We start from the raw sequence: 19792 nt of genomic DNA on the forward strand, positions 1-19792 counted from the left end.
AGTTTAAGATAAACTATACTATGATGAGCATAAAACAACCAGCTTTCTTCATCCGTATACCTTGAGAAACTGTTTATACATTAAGGTAAACTTTTCTTTGTGGTAGGATATCATTTCTAATAATTCTAAATGAATGTATGTCTGTATAGAAATAGTTTGAATGTAAAAGGGAGTCAACACAATTTTTCTGAGAACCATTGCAAGAAAATTTGTTAGCCAGGAATTGAATAAGAGTGGGCAGTTGCTATTCCCAAGTATCCAAATTTAACTAGTTCCACATCAACTGAATGTATTGACTCTACATTCCACTTACTTCTAAGCTTGTAAGTAATAGTCCAGTTGACTAAAAAATTCCTTGGTATTCACAGGCTACTGGTTCTAGGAACCTCCTCAGACACCAAAAGCTGTAGATTCTCAAGTCCCTTATGTAAAATGGTGTAGCAGTTGTATAAAACCTATGAGCACCCCCTCCTGTGTATTTTAAATCATGTCTAGATTATTTATTATTTACAATACCCACTTAAATGTAAATGCTATATAAACAGTTATTACATTATATCATTTAGGGAATAGTGACAAAAAATCTGTACATGTTCAGTACATATACAAGTTTCTTTTTTTTGGATATTTTCTACCTGAGGTTGGTTGAATTCATGGATGTGAAACCTGTAGGTATAAAGAGCTGACTGCATAATTTCCAGTCAGCAATTTTGTCCACAATATAGGATACTACTATGTAGTCAGTTGAATCATTCATGCTATAGGTTATAGGTTGAGCAAGAAGAATAACCAGAAAAACAGTGAACTAAGTATAGTACAGTTTGGCCCAATATTTGGAAAGAAACAGATTGAATCTTGACCAAGTAGTTGCCAAAGATTGTGCTCAAATACACCGTTTTGTGTGGTTCTATGGTAAACAAAAAAGATGAATTCAAGAAAATTCCCTTCAATGAACTGGTAAATTATCACCTACTTAAAAAAAAAAAGTCTTGATTTCTACAAGTTGAAACAAACAAAAATTGACCAATTTTCTAACATTTGGTAAGAAGAGGCTGGTAGAAAATCTTAATTAGGTCCATAGTCCTTATTAAACACTGCTAACTTTACTACTATAATGTGAAGTGCATACTGGGAATCATTTTCTCACTCTGAATCAAACTCATGAAAATCTTCAGATTGAGAGGGGGATCTAAATAAAATACATCCTTTGGTAATAAATGCAAGGTAATACAATAAACACTAGTAGATAAGTATGTACCACCACATGGGATTTGATAAGGTACATTGTGTTTTATTTTCATATAAAAGATATCTTCAATTTTTATACTTTTTGTTAAAAAATAAAAAATATTCTTATTAAAAAGGAAAACAACCCCAAAATCATTTCAGACAGAATTTTCATCATTAAAAAATCAATCTCAAATATGAACATTTTAAAATGTAAATTAATATGTATAATTGATATTATGAATTGATGATTCTTAGAAGAATTTTCAAATATTGCCAATTATATTTAGTAATTTTATGTGTCTAATTTATTGATGAATATAGTAAAAATCACATATCATATTTGTGTATTGGGTAACTGAAGGGGTAATGTTACTTTTCCTGTACTATAGAGAAGACCTTCATCAAAAAATTCTATCCATCTAACTATATATGTACATGTATATATATAAAAATATAAATATATAAACATATATATATGTAGATACATATGTATATGTTTATATATTTGTATTTATATATATATTTTCTCTGTTAATGTTTGCAAATATATTTACATGACTTGGAATATACATCTTAGCTAATTTAGTGATAGAACTAGTCAGTTTAATAAACCTAAATATGGTTGCTGGGGATGTTTAACAAGTAGCTAAAATAAGTGTGAAGGCAAGTGGGAATGGCAAGAGAAGGTAAGGTAGGAAAGGATGGGATACCAACATGAGAGAGGGTAGATGAAAAGAAAAGTGTGAAAGTACACATTTGCCTTGCTTTTCAGTTTTCCTAGGGCCTCAATAAGTGGCAAGTACTTTGATTTGCAGGGAAAATAACTTTCTGGGTGGCCTTCATTAGGAGTGCTATCAAGTACTGGTACCTTTTTTCTCCTTTTCCTTTTGTGGTTATGTTCACATAGTATTTTATAATTTAAAAAAAAATACTGTGACTCTTAAAAGCCAGAAGGAAATTAGGAAATAATTTACTTTAAACAACCCCTTATTTTATTGATAGGGGAACTGAGGTCCAGAGAGTCTATGAATTATTAATGGCAATTCTCTTCACTTTCTAATCTATATAAACATACTGGTGTGACCAAAAGGTTTAGAAATACTATATTTAATATCAGTAACAGCACAAGACAAATACACAAAATGCTTCAAAAGCACAAATTACAGAAAGGAATTCTCCATTTAGAACAGCTAGTTATCTATTCTGATGTTAATAACAAATCCTGAATTAAAAACAAAAGGCTTTAAAAATAGATTAGGGAAAAAAAATCACTAAATGATGAAAGTGTGAACATATGTAATCACCACAAATACACAAAATATATGCAAAGTACTTACCACATACATATAACATCTTGAAGAAAATCCACTAAATAATAAATATAAACCTCTCTTAGTATTTCTCCCAACTTTATTTCTACCTTATTTCATTTCAAGAACAAACTCTATGGTAAGATGGTGGGAAAAGGATACATCTACTTAGTTCAAATCCCTACTACCCTTTTATATGAAATATCTATAAAATCAATTTCACTGCTACTTCAATTTAAATGATCATTCTCTCTTATATGCTTGGTTGATATAAAAATAGGAAATTCAGGTTATTAAGTTTGATATTTAATCTTATACTACTTACTTTCTATGATTATTTCTGTGACATCATTTGAACACATTCAAGCATATTGTATCAAAGTATTTAATTTTAAAAACTTGAAATCCCAGATACAAATTTGCCAGGCAAGTTCGCTGCTGCTGAGCCACAACCCCTGCCCCAACATAAATATTTTTCATCTGAATCAACTGTATATGTGCTTCACAAATCTCTGGTAGAATAGAACATGACTTTACAAATGGCACTTGGGCAGCCTTTTTAAATTTTACTAGTTAAGTACTGATTTCAATATGAATTAGGGGACAAAACTACACATGACTTTTTATTTTAAAAGTGAATCAGGCTTAAAATGTATTAAGTAAATAATATTACAGGCAGGAGGTGAATATGATAAAACTTAAATATCTAAGGTACGGGAAAACTGTCCTACATAACTAACACCTCTGGGAATGAGCTGAAATAAACGCAAGTGAAAAAACTGAGGAAAATTCCACATTAAACTATATTTTATTTTCTATTTTACTAATTGGAGTTTACCTTATAAAGTAAGTAGCATAATAAAAAGTTATTTCAATAGAAATTGCAAGTATTTAATAATATCACTGAAGAAAGCCTATTAAAATTAGCAGTTTTAGGAGTACAACTCAACTCTAACTTCCTATTACTGATAAAAAGTTCCTAATTCATTTAATTGGGGGCACACATATCAGTAACATTCTATGTAATAATATATATACTACATGCTATACACTATCATAATACTATAATTGCTTAACACATTCTTGCCCCAGTCCAGTCTTTGTGGTTCTCTTCCCCTACAGAAGAAATAATGTACAACAGAAATCATCAAGAAGCTAAACTGACCAAATGAATACTTACTGTTGCTGGGGAGGCCCGAGTAGTGTGTGTCACTGAGTGACCAGAATTCTCCATTGAATTGCCAATCAGATAGGTTCCTCCAGAGCTGCTGATGAGTTGACCTCCTGTGACACCCATCTGGATCCCACCAGTACCCACCATACTGTGGGAGGAGACCACGGTAGTCACCTGTGCAGAACTCCCTTGAGTATCAAAGTAATTTCCTCCAGTGTTTTGGCTGTACATCTGTGTTTCTGTGTAAGGATAAGTTGTTGTTCGGCTTTAGAAGAAGAAGAAGAAAGGAGAAATTTACTAGCTGATTTATATCATCTGTTTAATTTATCTTCTAATATGGGTCTATTTAAAATAGACAATTTAGTCTTTGGAATATGACAAGTTTTTCATTTTTGTAAGAAACTTTAATTCCTGGAAATAGTTGGGTGTATTTTCCAAATTAAAGGTACATGTCTTAAAAAGGTATCTCAGCACCCTTCTATACTTTAGGGGGTTGGCCTTCTTCAGCTGCCTATCATGGGCATATAAATAAGCTCTGTTGTTAACTTCATTCAAAGGAATCTTGCTGATGGATTTTTTCACTTCCTTATAAAACCACCTGCCAGGCAGGCACAGAGATGCACACCTGTAACTCCAGTGGCTAGAGAGGCTGAGGCAGGATGATCACAAGTTCGAAATCAGCCTCAGCAACTTAGCAAGATCCTTAGTAACTTAGTGAAACCCTCAACATAAAAAAATTTTAAAAATGACTCAGAGGTAAAACACCATCCCACATACCCTGGGTTCAATTCCCAGTTCCAAAAAACAACAACAACAACAAAACCAATCCAAACAAAAAAACCCTTGCAAATCCCAGTTTCAGAAAAACAGCTGTGTCATGAATGGAGGCTGACAAGTGAACTTTCTACATCTCTTCACTTTCCTGAATGACTCCTAATACCCCTCCATGAATAAGGTAGCTTGCATGAATCTCCTTCTTACTACCATAAGGACCTTGAGCAAAAACAGTTTTCCCATCTTGGACCCAAAATCCCTATCTAACATCTCTTTCTTCATACCCAAGTCTCTCCATTATGAGATAACTATGCCCCCCAACCCCCTTCTTGTTCTCACTTTCTGCTTTCTAACAACTGTGGTCAAGCTTCTGTCCCTAGTCTTTTATTTAAATTGCTTTTAATAAGGTCATTTGTAACCAACTCTAAATATCAAGCTCAAAGGCTCCTGTCAGCCCTCACCTTTTTTTAACCAATCTGTAGTATAACATTGTTGATCACTCCATATTGCCCTTTTCCTCTTTTTTTTTCTGTTCTGATTTAACTTATTTTTCATTTTCAATTGACTCTAACTTACATTTTAAGATGAATTTCCTTTAAATTTTATAATACTTAAATGTTCACAGAAGTTACAAAAATATACAGAAATACAAAAATGTACAGTCACAAAAATATAACATATTATGTTTTAAAAATTCAAATACAAAATTAAATTCCCCAGTTCGTGCTATTCTCTTTAATTTCACATCCCAGAGCTAGTCACACGTGACAGTATGGCATGCACGTTTTCAAACAGTTCCTATACTTCTGTTAAGGCTTTTCTATCTTAACCACTCCTGTCCCTTAGTTTCAAAGGGATTTTGTTTCTACTTTTATTTTTTGTCTCCATTTTCCTGGCACTTTATTTTCTGAGGTTCAGATTTTTATGCTTATTTTAAGTTATACCATTGCCTTATCACCTACTACATAACAGATGCTGTTCATAGTAAGTAATCATCAGAGTTGATATCTCTGCCTCCTTTATTTTCTAGTTATATATTAAGAATTTTAAATCTGAGTTTCTAACAGCCAATCAAAAGTTATTTTTATTAGGAAACCCCACAATATATGGGCAGCTTCATATGTAAAATCTAAAGTATGATGGGATTACTTCTCTGTTTTGCTCTTCTATAGTTATCCTCTCAGTGAGCAGCACCACCATGTTCAGTTTTGGAAAATAATGCTGATTCTTCCCTCACTTAGAAAGACATGAATCACAAAGTGCTATCAATTTTACCTTCTAAATAAAATTCAAAATTTCCTATTCTCTTTTTTTCTTCTCATATTCACTGCCTTAATTCATAATGTTCTCTATTATAACTGCTTATACTTGTTTTCCATTCCACGAATTGGGCTCTCTTCCAACCTACTTCCAACTTTGCTGCTCCAGTTTTGTTTCTACAGGAATTTTGTAAAATGCAACTGTGGAAACAAAACTTTACTTGAAAATCTTTCCATGATTCCCTCTTGCCTTCAAAATTCTCTCTTTCCTTCAGAAAATGTTCACAAACTTTGACAGATTCATAGAAAGCCTGAGAATCTGATGCCTACATATTAGGACTCAGTTCTAGCCACATTCTCGAAGGCTTTTTTTCACTAGTATTATAATGACCATTTTGCTCATGCTCCCAAAGCGTAATTTTTCTCTTGCTTCTGTTTTACTACATATGGTTTCCTCTGCCCAGAAGGTGTTCGTATTTGTCTTCGTCATAATCATCCTTAAACTCTCATCTTAAGCTACTTATTTTGAATTATTTTCTGCATCTTTTGCTTTCCATTACCACTCCTCAGAGTGATGTTATATTTTGTTTTCTGTATTTTTCTAACACTGTGTATTCCGGAAATACAACTCTCAATATGCTTATTCTCATAACTTTGTATTCCCATGAAATTTTTACTTCTTCCCATCTGTAATCTCAATACTTAATATGTTGCTGGTGCACAATGAGTACATTACATGGTCAAAAAATTAAAATATGATTCTATTTAAAGTATACTGGATATAATAACCAGATTCATAAATTTCAATAATACAAATTCTTTTATGTTTGTTAAAACATGAGAAAGCATGCCTAAATTTTAAAGATTTCTGTATTTTTAAGCCATTGTAATGGCTATAATTTACAGTATGAATATTAGTAAGATTATAATGGTATTCAGAAAGTATTTCATATTGGATAATATTAATCCTTTCCAGAAAGCACCATAACAACTTCAGGTATAAATTTTAGTTTGGGGTGATGATAGAAACAAAACCCTAGAGAACATTCTTTTAACAGAAAAAAAAAGTCATTTAAATATATATGTATGTTTGTATACATTTGTTTCACCATTGCTCTATTTTCTGGAAACCTCATTTATTAGGTAAAATGACCATGTTGATTTCAATTTTACATAACAAGAGAAATGAGGCCATTTTAATTTATGCCCACATAATACAACAGTGGCCTCATTTAACTGTGCTTAAAGTAACACAACCTGATGTTGGTATTTAAGTATAGTCAAATAAGTTGTACAGATAGATATAGGACAATAAATACTTTGAAAGATGTAGCACACTGTGATGACTTTCTTTTCAATATTCCAAACAGGGAGAATAAGTATACCTTTTAACAGAAGGTAGATTTTGCAAATAAAAATAATAACTAATGGTAGCTCATATTTATTGACCATTTACTATGCAACTGACTATTCTATGTGCTTTTCACAAACTTACTCACTTAATCTTTATGACTACTCTTTGAGGTACGTATAGTTATGACTCTTGTTTCATACACAAGCTGAATAACTGCAGTTTGGGTAGGTTAAGAAGTTTTGTCCAGAGCACACAGCTGATGAACCAGGGATTTGGAATCTGAACTGAGCCCACACTCTCAATTATTTCATAACATAAAAAAACTTTAACATTTTATGCATGTCAATGATACATGAGAACAAATACTAAGGAACAGCCATAACAAGTGGTATATAGGGCATATGAATTTTCTGTTGCTATTTGGTACTTCCTGACCCCTTAACTCACTGTTTACTAGCACCTAACTATATTCCCTCTTCTCACCCAGAATTCTCACCCATGCTGATGACGCCCTTGTGGTAAAAAAGAATAGTTGGATAAGGCAGAGCCAACTGAAAAGATATTTACCACCACACAACTGAATATTAGAAGTTCTATAATCATGGAATTTCCACACCATTATAGGAGAAATCTCCCAAGGGATTTAAATCACTCTATGCCCTTTTTATGTAATTATTTCTTGGTGAACAAAGTAATACAAATGCATCACAGAGATATGTATAAACTCTATGTAACTCAGTATAAAAATGTAACAGTAAAAAACAAACTACTTAATTTTCATACTTCCTTCTAGCTGGATGTGATTCATGAGCTAGAAAAATAACCAAAGAACAGCAGAAGGAAGTAAGTTGCTAAAGAGCATGTCCAATCTATAAACTATCACCATTACTCCAATATTCAATCATGGAGGATAGGACTATGAAGAAAGTTTGGCTACTGCATAAATACAATTCAGGCCAAAGACTGGCAATTTCTAAAGAGTAAAAAAATTATGTCAAGAAATGAAGTGTCATGAATTGTCTGAACTTCACTTGGACAAAAATACACTTGGAGACTTTAAAACACTGGGTTGAATAATAGAGGCAGACATGATTTCTTTAGTCACTGTTCTTTAAAGTTAAGAAAGCCAGCTTTAATCCATTTATTGGAATCATTTGATTCTGAGCTGAAGTCATGCACAAGCATCTCCTAAAAGACTTTTCCATATCTAAAAGTGCTTTCAGCTCCTGAACAAAAACTCAACCTCTCCATCAGACCTGACTCAAGCCTGTCATTCTGATGTCTAATTGACCTCGATGTCTCCCTTCACTCCAGGAACAGAGGAACCCGCCAGGCAGGGACTCCCTCCCCTCCCCCACTCCGCCTTTCAGCTGCAAAAGTAAATGCAAACCTTCCAGCCTTGTTTTCTGGATTTGCGTGACCAAGCAGGTACCTGAGGCCTTATTATGGGATGTTCCTGTTCCTCTCTGAATATAGTCACCTGGTTTATGTCCATCAGCTAAAAAAGTTCCTGAAATAAATATTGGTTTTAAAAGGCAACCCTGTCTTTTTCATGGGGTGCTTTTAGCTTTACTTCTTTTTTTTTTTTTTTTTTTTTTTTTTTTTTTTTTTTTTCTGAGCATCGGAATGAATGTGTATTTGAGAGAGAAAGACAGATCGGTGCTCATGTCTTTGGGCACCGCTCCAGATCTAAGAATGATCAAAAGTAATGCTCCCGAGAAGGAACATTACTTGATTTTATAAACTTACAAACAGTTCGGCTGTGGTCCTAATTGCTACGGATGAGGAGATGGTCAGTAGGGTAAATAAAAGATGGGCATTTAAAAACATGAACACGTAAGACAGTGACTCTGTGCTAGACGTCTGTGCAGCGGGCAGCTGGTTCTTTTGAAGTCGAGAGCCCAGTTTTGCTTTCTGAGGTGTGATTGGGCTCCTGAACACACCTGAGGGTGGATTTCTGGCTCTAAAGAAGAAATGACGAGGGAGCCCAGGGTGTGCCCGGTGAAACAACAACCCAGCTATTGTCTTGGCCCCCACCACGCCCCACCCTTTCCTTGTGGCTGGATCCCTGGGCTGACCTAGTCAGCAAGATAAGGAGCACAGAGGTTTTCTCTGCCTGCCTGGAGACTCCTCCTCCTGATCTTTTCCCTCTTTTCCTCCCCCTCCTCCTCCTCTTCCTGATCCTCCTCCTTGGCCTCTTCTCCTGGGTCCTCAATGCCTACAAGCCCCTGACGGGTCCCACCTCGACCCCAATCCCATCCTTGGCAGGTCCAGAGTCTCCTTTCCAAAGAAATTTTGCTGCAACAAAGTCCTGAGAAAAAAGTTCATCCCAGGGGAACGAGTCATCTCGAGCAGTCATCTCCAGAAGAGGCTCAGCCTCTGGCCTCACCTGGCTGACCTCCCAAGGACCCACTTAACCCAAAGGCATCCCAGGCCACGCCCAGCGGCTCTGGGCCCATCTTCCTGCTGGCCCTGATCCTTTTCTCGCAGGGAGCGTGTGTGGGTTTTGTTTCTGTTTTGTCTTTCCCTTGACGCTCTCCACCTTCTGTAGCAGGAAAGGGCTCTGAATCACCTGGTGGGGTGGACATGGCTCCCCAGGCAGTCATCAGGAGTTTCTGAGCAGAGGATGGCAAAGGAAGGGATGACTTTATGGAGATGTCATTCCCAGGCCCCTAACTAGAGGCAAGCATCACCCTTGGGCCATAAAAGGAAGACCTGATGTCACTCAGGGGGTCTTCTCTGGTTTGTGGTGTTCCCTGGGCCCAGATCAGGGCGGGTGGAGGAGCTCATTCTAACCCAGCCCTGCCTTCCCCGGATCCCCAGCTCGCAGCCTGGGCAGCAGAGCCTGAAACCCTGCCAGAGACCTGGATTACAGCCCCCGCTTCCATCTCAGGCTCTCCATCTTCCATGCACGGTGGGATGTCCTCATGGAAAGATCAAGGCTTACAACCCCTGACTTTATGGAGAGTTGACTGTGTGCCCGGTCGCCCTGGGTCTCCATTCACCACCTCATTTAAGACCCAGTGAAGCGAGGACCCCGTCCGTCCCCATTTCAGAGGCGTAGGAAGGTGAGGTGTAGACAATGTCCCACGGCTACTCGGTCAAGTTATTGTCCAAATTATGGCTTTCTTGGACTCACTGAAATAACCTCACTTTACTTATATCTTGGAATCCATCAAGGTATCTCTCTCTCTATCTAATCTCCATATCTGTTTTCTATCTATCCATCCATCATCTGTCATTCATTCATCCTCTATTTATTGTCTCTCCGTATGTATCTAAACTTATCATCTCTCTTATTCTATTTTCTATTTCTCATTTCTCCGTCTTACTCAATCTATCATTTCTCTCTCATTCTGAATACCTATCGTCTATTTCTTATTTGTTCTATCTCCATATCTATTGTCTATTTCTTTTCATCTATCTATCTATGTATCTATCTCTCATTCTCTATGACATGCATTTCTCACTTTATCTATCTCTATCTGTCATTTATTTTTCTACCACCTATTTCTTATTTTTCTCTCTCTCATTCTCAGTTCTCTATCTATCATCTATCTTTCATTCAATTTATCATCTATTTCTCATTTTCTCCATCTCCATCTCTATTATTTTTCTATCATCTCTTTCTTTAAAAATTTTGGAGGAACATATTTCTCATTTCTCTGAAGCCTTAAGCACCCCACCCCACCCCATTACCCTAGAACTTCTGGAGCTGATGGGAGGGAAGGGTGGTGGGCGCTGAAGTCCTGAGCTGGGCAGGGACCCTGTGCTGAAGGTCCCCTCCCTGTCTGGAGTCTCTGCACACCTTGATGTGGGGAGGGAGGCCCGGCTGCTGATCTCCACCTCTGCCTGGCTGGGGCTCTGCTCTCCTGGCTCCTGATCTTCTCCAGCCTAGATCCTGGTCTCCACCTCTTCCCCCTCCCATCGCCTGGCCTCTTGACTCCACGGGCCTCACCGACGGCCTCTTCTGCCTGACCTCTTCAGTCCCCACCAGGAAACAACACAACACAGGGGGATTTCATTTTTTTTTCTTTTCTTTCCCTTAACTGTGTGTGTATGTGTGTGTGTGTGAGAGAGAGAGAACTTTATTGAGATGTAATTCACAGGCCACACAATCCACTCCTTTACAGTCTTCAAGTCAGTGGTTTTTAGTGTGTTCACAGATGTGGCATCCATGAGTATGATCACTTTAGAACATTTTTACCACCTCCCAAAGAAAGCCTTTTAGCTATGCTTCCCCCAAATTGGCACCACCAGCCATAAACAGTCACAAATCCATTTTCTCTCTCTCTCTCTCTCTCTCTCTCTCTGTGTGTGTGTGTGTGTGTGTGTGTGTGTGTCTCAATTTACCAAGTAGACGGGGGAGGAGTTCAGTGAAAACCTCTTCTCTTGCAGTGAAAATTACGATCACCTTCTGTGCTTATGAGCTTCTCATTCCATAAGAATCTTTCCCCCAACGAGTTGACCTGAGAAAACGGGTTGGGCTCTTGTTCGTGGGCACTCGGAGGTCAGAGGTCACCAGATGTTAAACCTGGAAGATTCCAGGAGAAAGCTCTTTTCCCCAACCACCTGCCTCCCTCAGTGACGTGACGGGCTGTTAATAAAGCAATGGCCAAAAAGCCAACGGGAGAGAGGACACAGCATCTCCAGACAGCGCCTGACCTGAAGTCGTGCAAAGCCAAAGTTGGAAGGAACCTTTCGGCTCCCTCGGTGTCTATTTACTCCCCATATTGTGGGTCTGGCATCTGAGACTCAGAGAGGTGAGGACAGGACCAAGATCCAGGCAGGTGTCAGTCTTGGCCTCTTCCAGCCCGTTTCCCATTCCATGCATGGAACAGAACCATTTAGGAAGCCAAATGGGTCTAGGAGGATGTCAGGAACTCTGCAGAAGACAGGGAGTGAGCGTGACAGAGAAGGCACCAGGTCTGTGACTAGAGAACACAGCACCCCCTGGAGGGTTTCCCCACGGAGTGCTATCAGCCCCAGGAACAGTGGCAACGAACTTTATTCTGGAGAAACGGGGCCAGTCCCCTGGCAGGTGGAGTGGGCAGGGGTCCCCGTGCCCGTGCAGTGTTCCATGTTGGTGCTTTGATCCTCAAAAACTGTTCTCATAAAGGAAGAAACAGCCTCATTCAAGCTCCACGGGACCCAGCCAGCCAGTAGCTGTTGAGTGGTTGCTGCACCCCTGCAAAATTCTCACAAGGAAGGTGAGATGAAAACAATAGAAAATGAGCCACGGTTTTCCTGCTCTGAATGGTTGACGAGGAGGCTGGACAAGGAAGTGGCCCGTTGAGACAATTAGTCACAAAATGAAGTATTAAGGATTCTATTGATGGTCTGACAGGAAATCACACAGCACCTCTGGGAGGGAACACCGTGACCCACGGCTGCACGGAGGAGGTGGGCTTGGAGTGGCTCCAAGGGCTGCAAAGAGAGTGAGGACGAGAGAAGCCACCTTGGCAATGGGAAGATTGCCAGGGCTGGGCAGGAGGAAAACCCCCCGGGAGATCTGGATAGGGCAGTATTTACTTTAAATAGAGCTGCAGTGCTCAAAGATTACAAGCTCAAAAGAAGCAGAAGTCCCTTTTTGTTAAAGCAAAGAACATACAATTTTGAGCCATGATTCCCCACCCTCTTTAAAGGGTTTAATTCTCCTGGGTTGGGGCAGGAAATGCAGGCTTGGTTCTGACATGCTTGGGTCTACTTTGCATAGGGGCAAATTTTCTTCCTTTTTACCTACAGTTTAGGTAAGTGTTCTCCAAAAGTCCATGTATTTAAAGGCTTGGTTTCCAGTCTCCAGTGTTATTTGGAAGGTGGGGGAACCTTTAAGAGGTGGGGCCTAGCGGGAGGAAGTTAGATCACTGAGAGGATATTGGGACCTCTGTCTCTTCCTCTTCCTCTCTCTTTTCACTTTCTGGCTGTGAACTGAGTGGTCTTACTCTGCCATGCTTCCTGCTATGATGCGCTGCCTTGCCCAAAGCAATGGGGCCAACCGATCCTAGGCAGAAATCTCCAAAACTGGGAGCCAAAATAACCCCTTTCTCTTTGTAAATCGGGTTCCTCAGGTGTTTGTTATAGGGATGAAATCTGACACATATACGAAGAGACACCCAGAGTCACTGTAAAGAGAATCAGCCCATCCTTTCCCCAAGACCGCTGCTGCTTCCAGTCGGACTGTAAGGTGCCCCTGGGTTCAATTGTCAGTCCCAAGAAAACAAACAAACAAAACTCCCCAAAGCCTTCTGTCCCTGGTTATCCACAGAGAATACATTCTATGATTCCTAGTGGCTGCCTAGAACCCCAGATAGTACTGAACCCTGAGTATACTGCTACTTTTTCTCATGTTCTGTAGTGAGGACTGAACCCAGGGGCACTCCACCACTGAGCCACATCCCCAGCCCTTTCTTATTTTCTATTTTGAGATAGTGCCTCACTAAGTTGTTGAGGCTAGCCTGGAACTTGCCTCAGCCTCCTGAGTTTCTGGGATCACATGTGTGCTTGATCACCCTTGGCTATCCTTCTGGGGTCTGCCCTGGGGCCTCCTTTGCATCAGGACTTTTGTGCTTTAGGACTATCATTAGTAAAATAAAGGTTACTTGAACTCAAGTGCTGTGATACCATGACAAAGATCTGATAGCTAAGATGACTACTAAATGATCAATGGGAGGGTAGCCTATACCCTTGTCTGGTAGGAATGTGGTATGCATCAAAATTCAGCAAAGCCAGTGAAAGGGAAATGGAAATGAAAAGGGAGAAACAATTTTAATGATGGGGATTTCAGCCCCGATGTGAGTCACATTTTAAGTTGCGTCTAATAGGACAAGGCTGCAGGTAAGAGATGGCCCCCAAAAGCCGTTGCTGAAATACAGCCACATGGGTTTCTCTCTTGGGTAGAAAGCCCAGGGGTGCAGTTCTCAGGACTCTGGGTCCTTTTGCATGATGACCTCTTTGCCATTCTCTCTGTGCCTTCCTGTCTGAACCTGCATTCTCTGAACACTGGAGCTTGAGGCCAAAGCTAAAGCGCTGATATTTTCCTGGGGAGTGAGAAAAGGAGGTGAGACAGATCAAGATGGGTGCAGCACTGAGGGGCGTGTTTCTGGCTGGCTCTAGCTTTTCACCAACTAACTGTATTGTTTCCTGGTTCATCTCCAGAAAGGCCCATTGGGGAGCCTGGGAGGAGGAAGGAGAAAAGTTTGTTGGCCCAGTCGTATCTCCCAGTGGGCTTCCAGGGGCAGGAGGACCCCCACACTTGCGTCTGGCATCTCCTGCCAGTGAAAGCCAGATTCCACAACATGGTCAGAGGCATGTGTGCCATGAATCACAGCACAAGGAGCCCGGTGAGTGGGCGTGAGTCAGGGGCCTCTCTCCCTGCCCACCATGTCTGTCTGGAGAGGCCCTGTGCCTGCTCCGTGAGTGGGTCTGGCGGTGTCTAGCTCCTTAGCAGCAACTGGGAAGCCCTGGGGCAGCGGGTGAGAGGCCTGTGCTGCATGGTGTGGAGCAGTGTGCTGCTGGGTTGCGCCCATCAGCAACCTGAGGAAACAGGATCATCTGACACAATAGGCTCAGTCTATCCAATCAGGTGAAGTGTCATGGTGCCCTCACCTCTGCCACAGATGGCATGGGACTCAGTGAGTCTCCCCTTGAGAACACTGAAACCCTTCCCTGGCCTAAGAGAATGTAACTGGCACCACGTGACCCTCTCAGAGATCCATTAGTAGCACGGAGAAGATGCTGTGCAGCACCTAGAACATCTCTGACTTAGGTCAAAATGACTGCAAATGCTCCAGCCTGTGTTCACATTCCTGCTGCCAAAGAAGGTAGGAGGGAAAGGGAAAGGCATCTGTCTCCTCCACTCAGGGTCACTTGGGAAAACTTGGACGGGACCAACCTGTTTGCCCTTCCTTGGCCAGGATTTAGCCCTCGTTCTACACTTAGATGTTAAACGTGGTCATTATTCTGGGTGCTCACGTGCCCAGCTACAAATTGGCAGAAGGTAGATCAGGATACTGGGGTCAGCTGGTAGTCTGTGCTGCAGCAGTCGGTGCTGGGAGCCCCTGAGCTAACACTGAGTGTGCTCAGCAAGTGTGCCCCTGTTTCAAATGGGTAGGTGCAGGGATACAGGACAGGAGGGAGGGAGGTACAATCAGGGGTGGGGCGGACGTGCCAGGGGAGGAGCCGGGAAGGGGGATGGGGAGGGAATGAGAGGTGGGAGGGAGGGTAGAGGAGGGCCCACCTGCAGACTGGGCAGGTTGGTTTCTATGGAAACCAGGCCTCTCTCCAGGGCAAAGGGCAGGTCCAGCCAGGGGCAGCACTAGCATCCAGCCAGGTCGGTGGTGCTGACCTTGACCTCGCTGGATCCTCCTCCTGCTCTTAGTCTGAACACCTGGCCCGTAGACAGCCGCCTTATCCATCTTCCGCGTGTGCTCCCTCCAGGCCCCCCACCCCTTCACATGCACCCCTCCCGCCTGGCATCAACCAAAGGACCATCAGTGGTCCCCTGGCTCTCTGAAAGGGCATTTCTGGTTTCTGAAATGCTTCTGGGGGAGGTTGGGAGGCGAGGAGAGAAGGATCCAGCCTGCAGGACGTTGGTAGCCCCCTCCCCAGGACTCGGGTCCAGCAGGCCCTGGACGGACACAGCACGTGATGGGGACAGCTGGGAGGGAACAAAACCAGAGAGAAGCGCCCTCCCCACCCAGAGGCCTCCTGAACTGAAACCTCGGTGCTTCTCCAAACCTGTGCGAACTGAAACCCGGGCCCTCCTGGCCGCCCGCCTGCGGCCCCTGCACCTGCCCCCCCCACCCCGAGGGCGGGGCCTGGTGCAAAGCGGCGGAGCGATCGCTCACGACAGAGGCTTCCAGGGACCCAGCACGACACGAGGTTGTCTGCAGCTAGAAAGTTTCTGCCCGGGCAGGGTTTCCCTCCCCCAAGGCGGAGTGGGAGTCGGGAGGGGCTGGCTGCCCCTGGATGCTGAATTCCAGCAGGGCTGCCTGGGGATCCCGCTGGAGGGCAGCCTGATAATAGGAGGAGGAACCCGGGAGTTCGGAGTTCAAGTCCTCATATCCCAGTTACTGTGCAACCTTGGGTCATAACAGCCTCTCTGAGCCTAGGTATTCATAACTGCAGAATGGGGCTGTGCCCTAGGCCTGATTGGGTGAGAGTGAGGATTAAACGAAGCTGCCTGCAGGGTATCTGGCTTATTCCCAGGAGGTGTTTGGCTCTTCCTGAATTCCTCACCTCTGCCCTCACCCCCTGGAAGGCAGGATGGTTTCCTTCTGCCTGTTCCATGAAGATCAGCAGGTGACGATGTTTCCTCTGCCACAAGCCTGGTCCAGCCTGGCAGGACCCTGGGGCTTCTGCAGGACTCAGTGGGAACCAGGGCCATTTGTGTGGCTCCTTTCTGCTTGCAGTGCATGACAAGACCCCTGAACCTCACCCTGAACCTAACCCTGACCCTGACCCTGAAAGGCCGGGGCAGAGACTGGCTTGGCTTGGTTCCCTCTCCTCCCAGTGGTGGGGCATATCTTCTCCGTCCTGAGCCACCTGCTCCCCTCTCTTCAACTCATGCAGGGAGCCCCAGGATGGTGCCAAGGGTGGGAGACCGCCCACCATGCCCACCTTGATTTCCAAGTGCCACTGCCTAACCGCAAAGGGTTGTCCCCAAGCTCGTGCATCCCTCTCTGAATGGAGGCTGAATTTAAATTCTCTCATCTCCACACCCTCCTCCTCCACCTGCTCCTGGACAACCCCTGGAATCTTTTTTCCTTGAACTTTCAATTGAAAAACAGCATCTCTCCAACCAAGAACAGACCCAGGTCCACGGCCTTGGAGGGCAAAGGCACGTTGAATGTGTCGGGCACTGTGATTGCTCTGACCCCCCCCCCCCAGCACCTGCAGCCACCCAGGGTCTTGGAAGCACACGTGACCTAAGGGACCTCTGCCACTCCCCGTATTGGCTCCTTATTTATCCCAACAGAGGACAGGGTGGCATGTTCTGAGGAGCGGGGTGCCCGTGGGGTGCCCGGGTTGGGTGGGGGAGGGCTGATGACGGCGCTCTCCCTGGCACAGGGGAGCTGGTGCACCTGTGGGGAGGTGCGGTGCCGGGCCTGGTCTGAGCAGAGGTGTTTGCAGAAGGGAGTGAGTTTTGTGGGGAGAGGCAGTGAGGTCATTCCCACCCCAGGTGTGTCGTGGGAACAGGATGGCGGGTGGGCGTCGGATGACCAAGCTCCACTCGAGTCAAGAAGAGTCACTAGGAGGTGAGATGGCCAGGAGGATGAGAGGTGACATGGCCAGGAGGGATGGTCATGCAGAATCCCGTGGGTCACATCTGTAACTTCACAGCATGGCCAGCCACCTGTTCATCCTCCTCACCCCAAAGATCTCATTATTTCCTACCCCAGAGCAGAGAGAGGACAGGCCCAGGGAGGAGGGCAAGGAGCCGGGTTGTAAAGCCTGGGCTAGTTCATTCCCATCCGGGTAAAACTCTGTCTCTATTTTTATATATTTGCCACATTTGTTAAAAGAGACAGATTCTTATTATTTTGCCCAGACTCTGAACTCTGGGCTCAAGGCATCCTCCTGCCTCGGCCTCCTGAGGAGCGGGCACTGCAGGTTGCCCCCCTGGCCTGGCCGATCCCTGTGTTTAGAAGGGTGCAGCCGTCTGATTCCCGTGGCAGCAATGTCGCATGCTTTTCCCTGGTCCCTCCCTGGCCCTTTCCGTTCTCCCCTTGAGCTCTGGGCTCCAGGTCCCTCTTCTGTCCACCTCATCTGCCCCTGGGTGCCGGGTTCTGAACCCTCCGCTGCACATCTGGACCTTGGTCAGGAAGACCTTGCTGTTGTTTCTGTTAGCTGCTTCTCCTTTCCACAGCTGCTGGTGGGAGGCAGGGGCAGGGCTCGTCTGCAGGGCCAGACCTGCAGCAGCAACGTCCCACCCGGAGACCACTAGGTTGGCAGGAATGGCCGCTGAGGCAGGCAGGTGGCCCCTGCAGGTCAGAGCAGCCCCACCACCCACCGTGGGAGCTTGACGCTGGAAGGCCCGGGGGGCTCCCCCGTTTGAATTTCTTCTTTCTATTTTATTGAGACTTGAAAGTGCCACAAAATGTGAAATATTCAATTCTGCTTTTCAAATGGAAAGCCAAGCAAGGATCACTGTCCCATGATAGAGGGGAACACTCGGAGAACTAGAGGCCCGGGTGCAATTCATGCCACCAATTGGCAAGGCACCTGGTCTCTTTGGGCCTCTGGCTTTTGCTTGTAAATGGATGGGGTGGCTGACATCTCTGGCCTTCAACGCCATGTTGCCTAGAGTTCTAGAAATGTCCCTGGCAGCAGATAAAGTAGACTCAGAAAAGAAAATTAAGGACTGCTCTGACTTTTGCATTTTTTAAATTTTAATGTTTTTTGGTTTTTTTTTTTTTGTGTGTGTGTAGTGCTGGGGTGGAACCCAGGGTCTTGCATATGCTAGGCAAGTCACTGTGTAGTGTCCCCAGGCCCAGTGCCCACTCTAGGTATTATTATTATTATTATTATTATTATTATTATTATTATTATTATTTTACAATCCAAGTGTTTTGTTTTCAAAGGTGAGTGAGAAAAGGAAGGAGGTGTCCCACAGAGGATGAATATGTTCTTGGGCTCACAGAGGGCTTGAGGTGTGGCTCGAGGTCAGCCCTGGCATTTCAGACACAGTTGGAAACTCACTTCTCCCTCTTACGTAGTCACATTTCCTTGTGGAAGTGGGGCAGTCTCTGGGCTGCTCAGGAGACTTCCAGAAGGTCCTGGGACCAGCACAGAGTGTGCGTGAGGCATGGGGCAGTGGGACCTAAAGGTGGTGGGACAGTCACTCACCTCAAGGGTTTTTCCATCCCACTGGCTGACAGATATAACGATATGACAAGGTAGAACGAGACCAGGGACAGGCAGGAGCGGCGGAAAGGGCCGTTTATTCTAGCAGGAAGGTCTCCGGGAAGGTGACATTTGACATGTGTTGGCCCTTCAGGGTGAGCTGGGAGGGCTTCAGATGGACGAGCAGGTGCTGAAGCAACTGGCCACTGGCCCCTCTCTCTCCCTCTCTCTCCCTCTCTCCCTCCCTCTCTCTCTCTCTCCCTCTCTCCCTCCCTCTCTCTCTCTCTCCCTCTCTCTGAGCCTTGACTCCCCCCAGGCCTTCTTCACGCCCATTTCCCCGCAGCTAGAGTAAGATTCTGTGTCCCTGGAGCTCAGCTGGGGCTCCTGCCCAGGGTCGCTGTCCTCAGTCTGCAGCTGGGACGACCCCACTTTGCTGGGCACGTCTTTTCCTACAACCCTAGTTGATTCTGGCCACATTTCCTAGCCCCATAGAAACCAAGTAACTTGATGTTGAAAAGCTTTACCTGGCTGAGGAGGAAGGTCCATTGTCCTTCTGTGTCACTAAGGAGTCTCTTCCATCTTGACGTCTTTCTACAGTTGGGGTCGGGGGGGGGGAGGGAAAGAGGAGATGGTCCTGAAGTTTGGGGTGTCTGCGAACAAGGCGACATCTTGAGTAGATGGACAGACAGTCCACGCTCTTCTTACCCAGGCTCCAACTTCTAGTACCTTCCTTTGCCAGCTGCAGGGTCAGGAGGTTTGGGGGACAGATGGGGACAGGGTGACCATGCAAGCACAGATAAGGCACATGCCCTTCCTTTCTGGCTGTGAATGAATGACTCTCTGGTGG

The 19792-nt window shown here is 43.9% G+C and overlaps 1 protein-coding gene across 1 annotated transcript in view; it reads right to left on the reverse strand.

The window, feature by feature from the left end:
- The window catches only part of LOC144257164 (transcription factor RFX3-like), a 49307-nt gene extending 33792 nt beyond the window's left edge, over positions 1-15515 (reverse strand). The window contains exons 1-3 of the mRNA XM_077803125.1: positions 15446-15515; positions 14057-14138; positions 3721-3979 (exon numbers count right to left, since the gene is read on the reverse strand). Of these exons, the coding sequence (XP_077659251.1) occupies positions 3721-3979; positions 14057-14138; positions 15446-15515 (411 nt within the window). The remainder of the gene's footprint in view (positions 1-3720; positions 3980-14056; positions 14139-15445) is intronic.
- Positions 15516-19792: the final 4277 nt, after the last annotated feature.

Source organism: Urocitellus parryii, chromosome 10, assembly GCF_045843805.1.
Source record: "Urocitellus parryii isolate mUroPar1 chromosome 10, mUroPar1.hap1, whole genome shotgun sequence".
NCBI classification, from domain to species: Eukaryota; Metazoa; Chordata; class Mammalia; order Rodentia; family Sciuridae; genus Urocitellus; species Urocitellus parryii.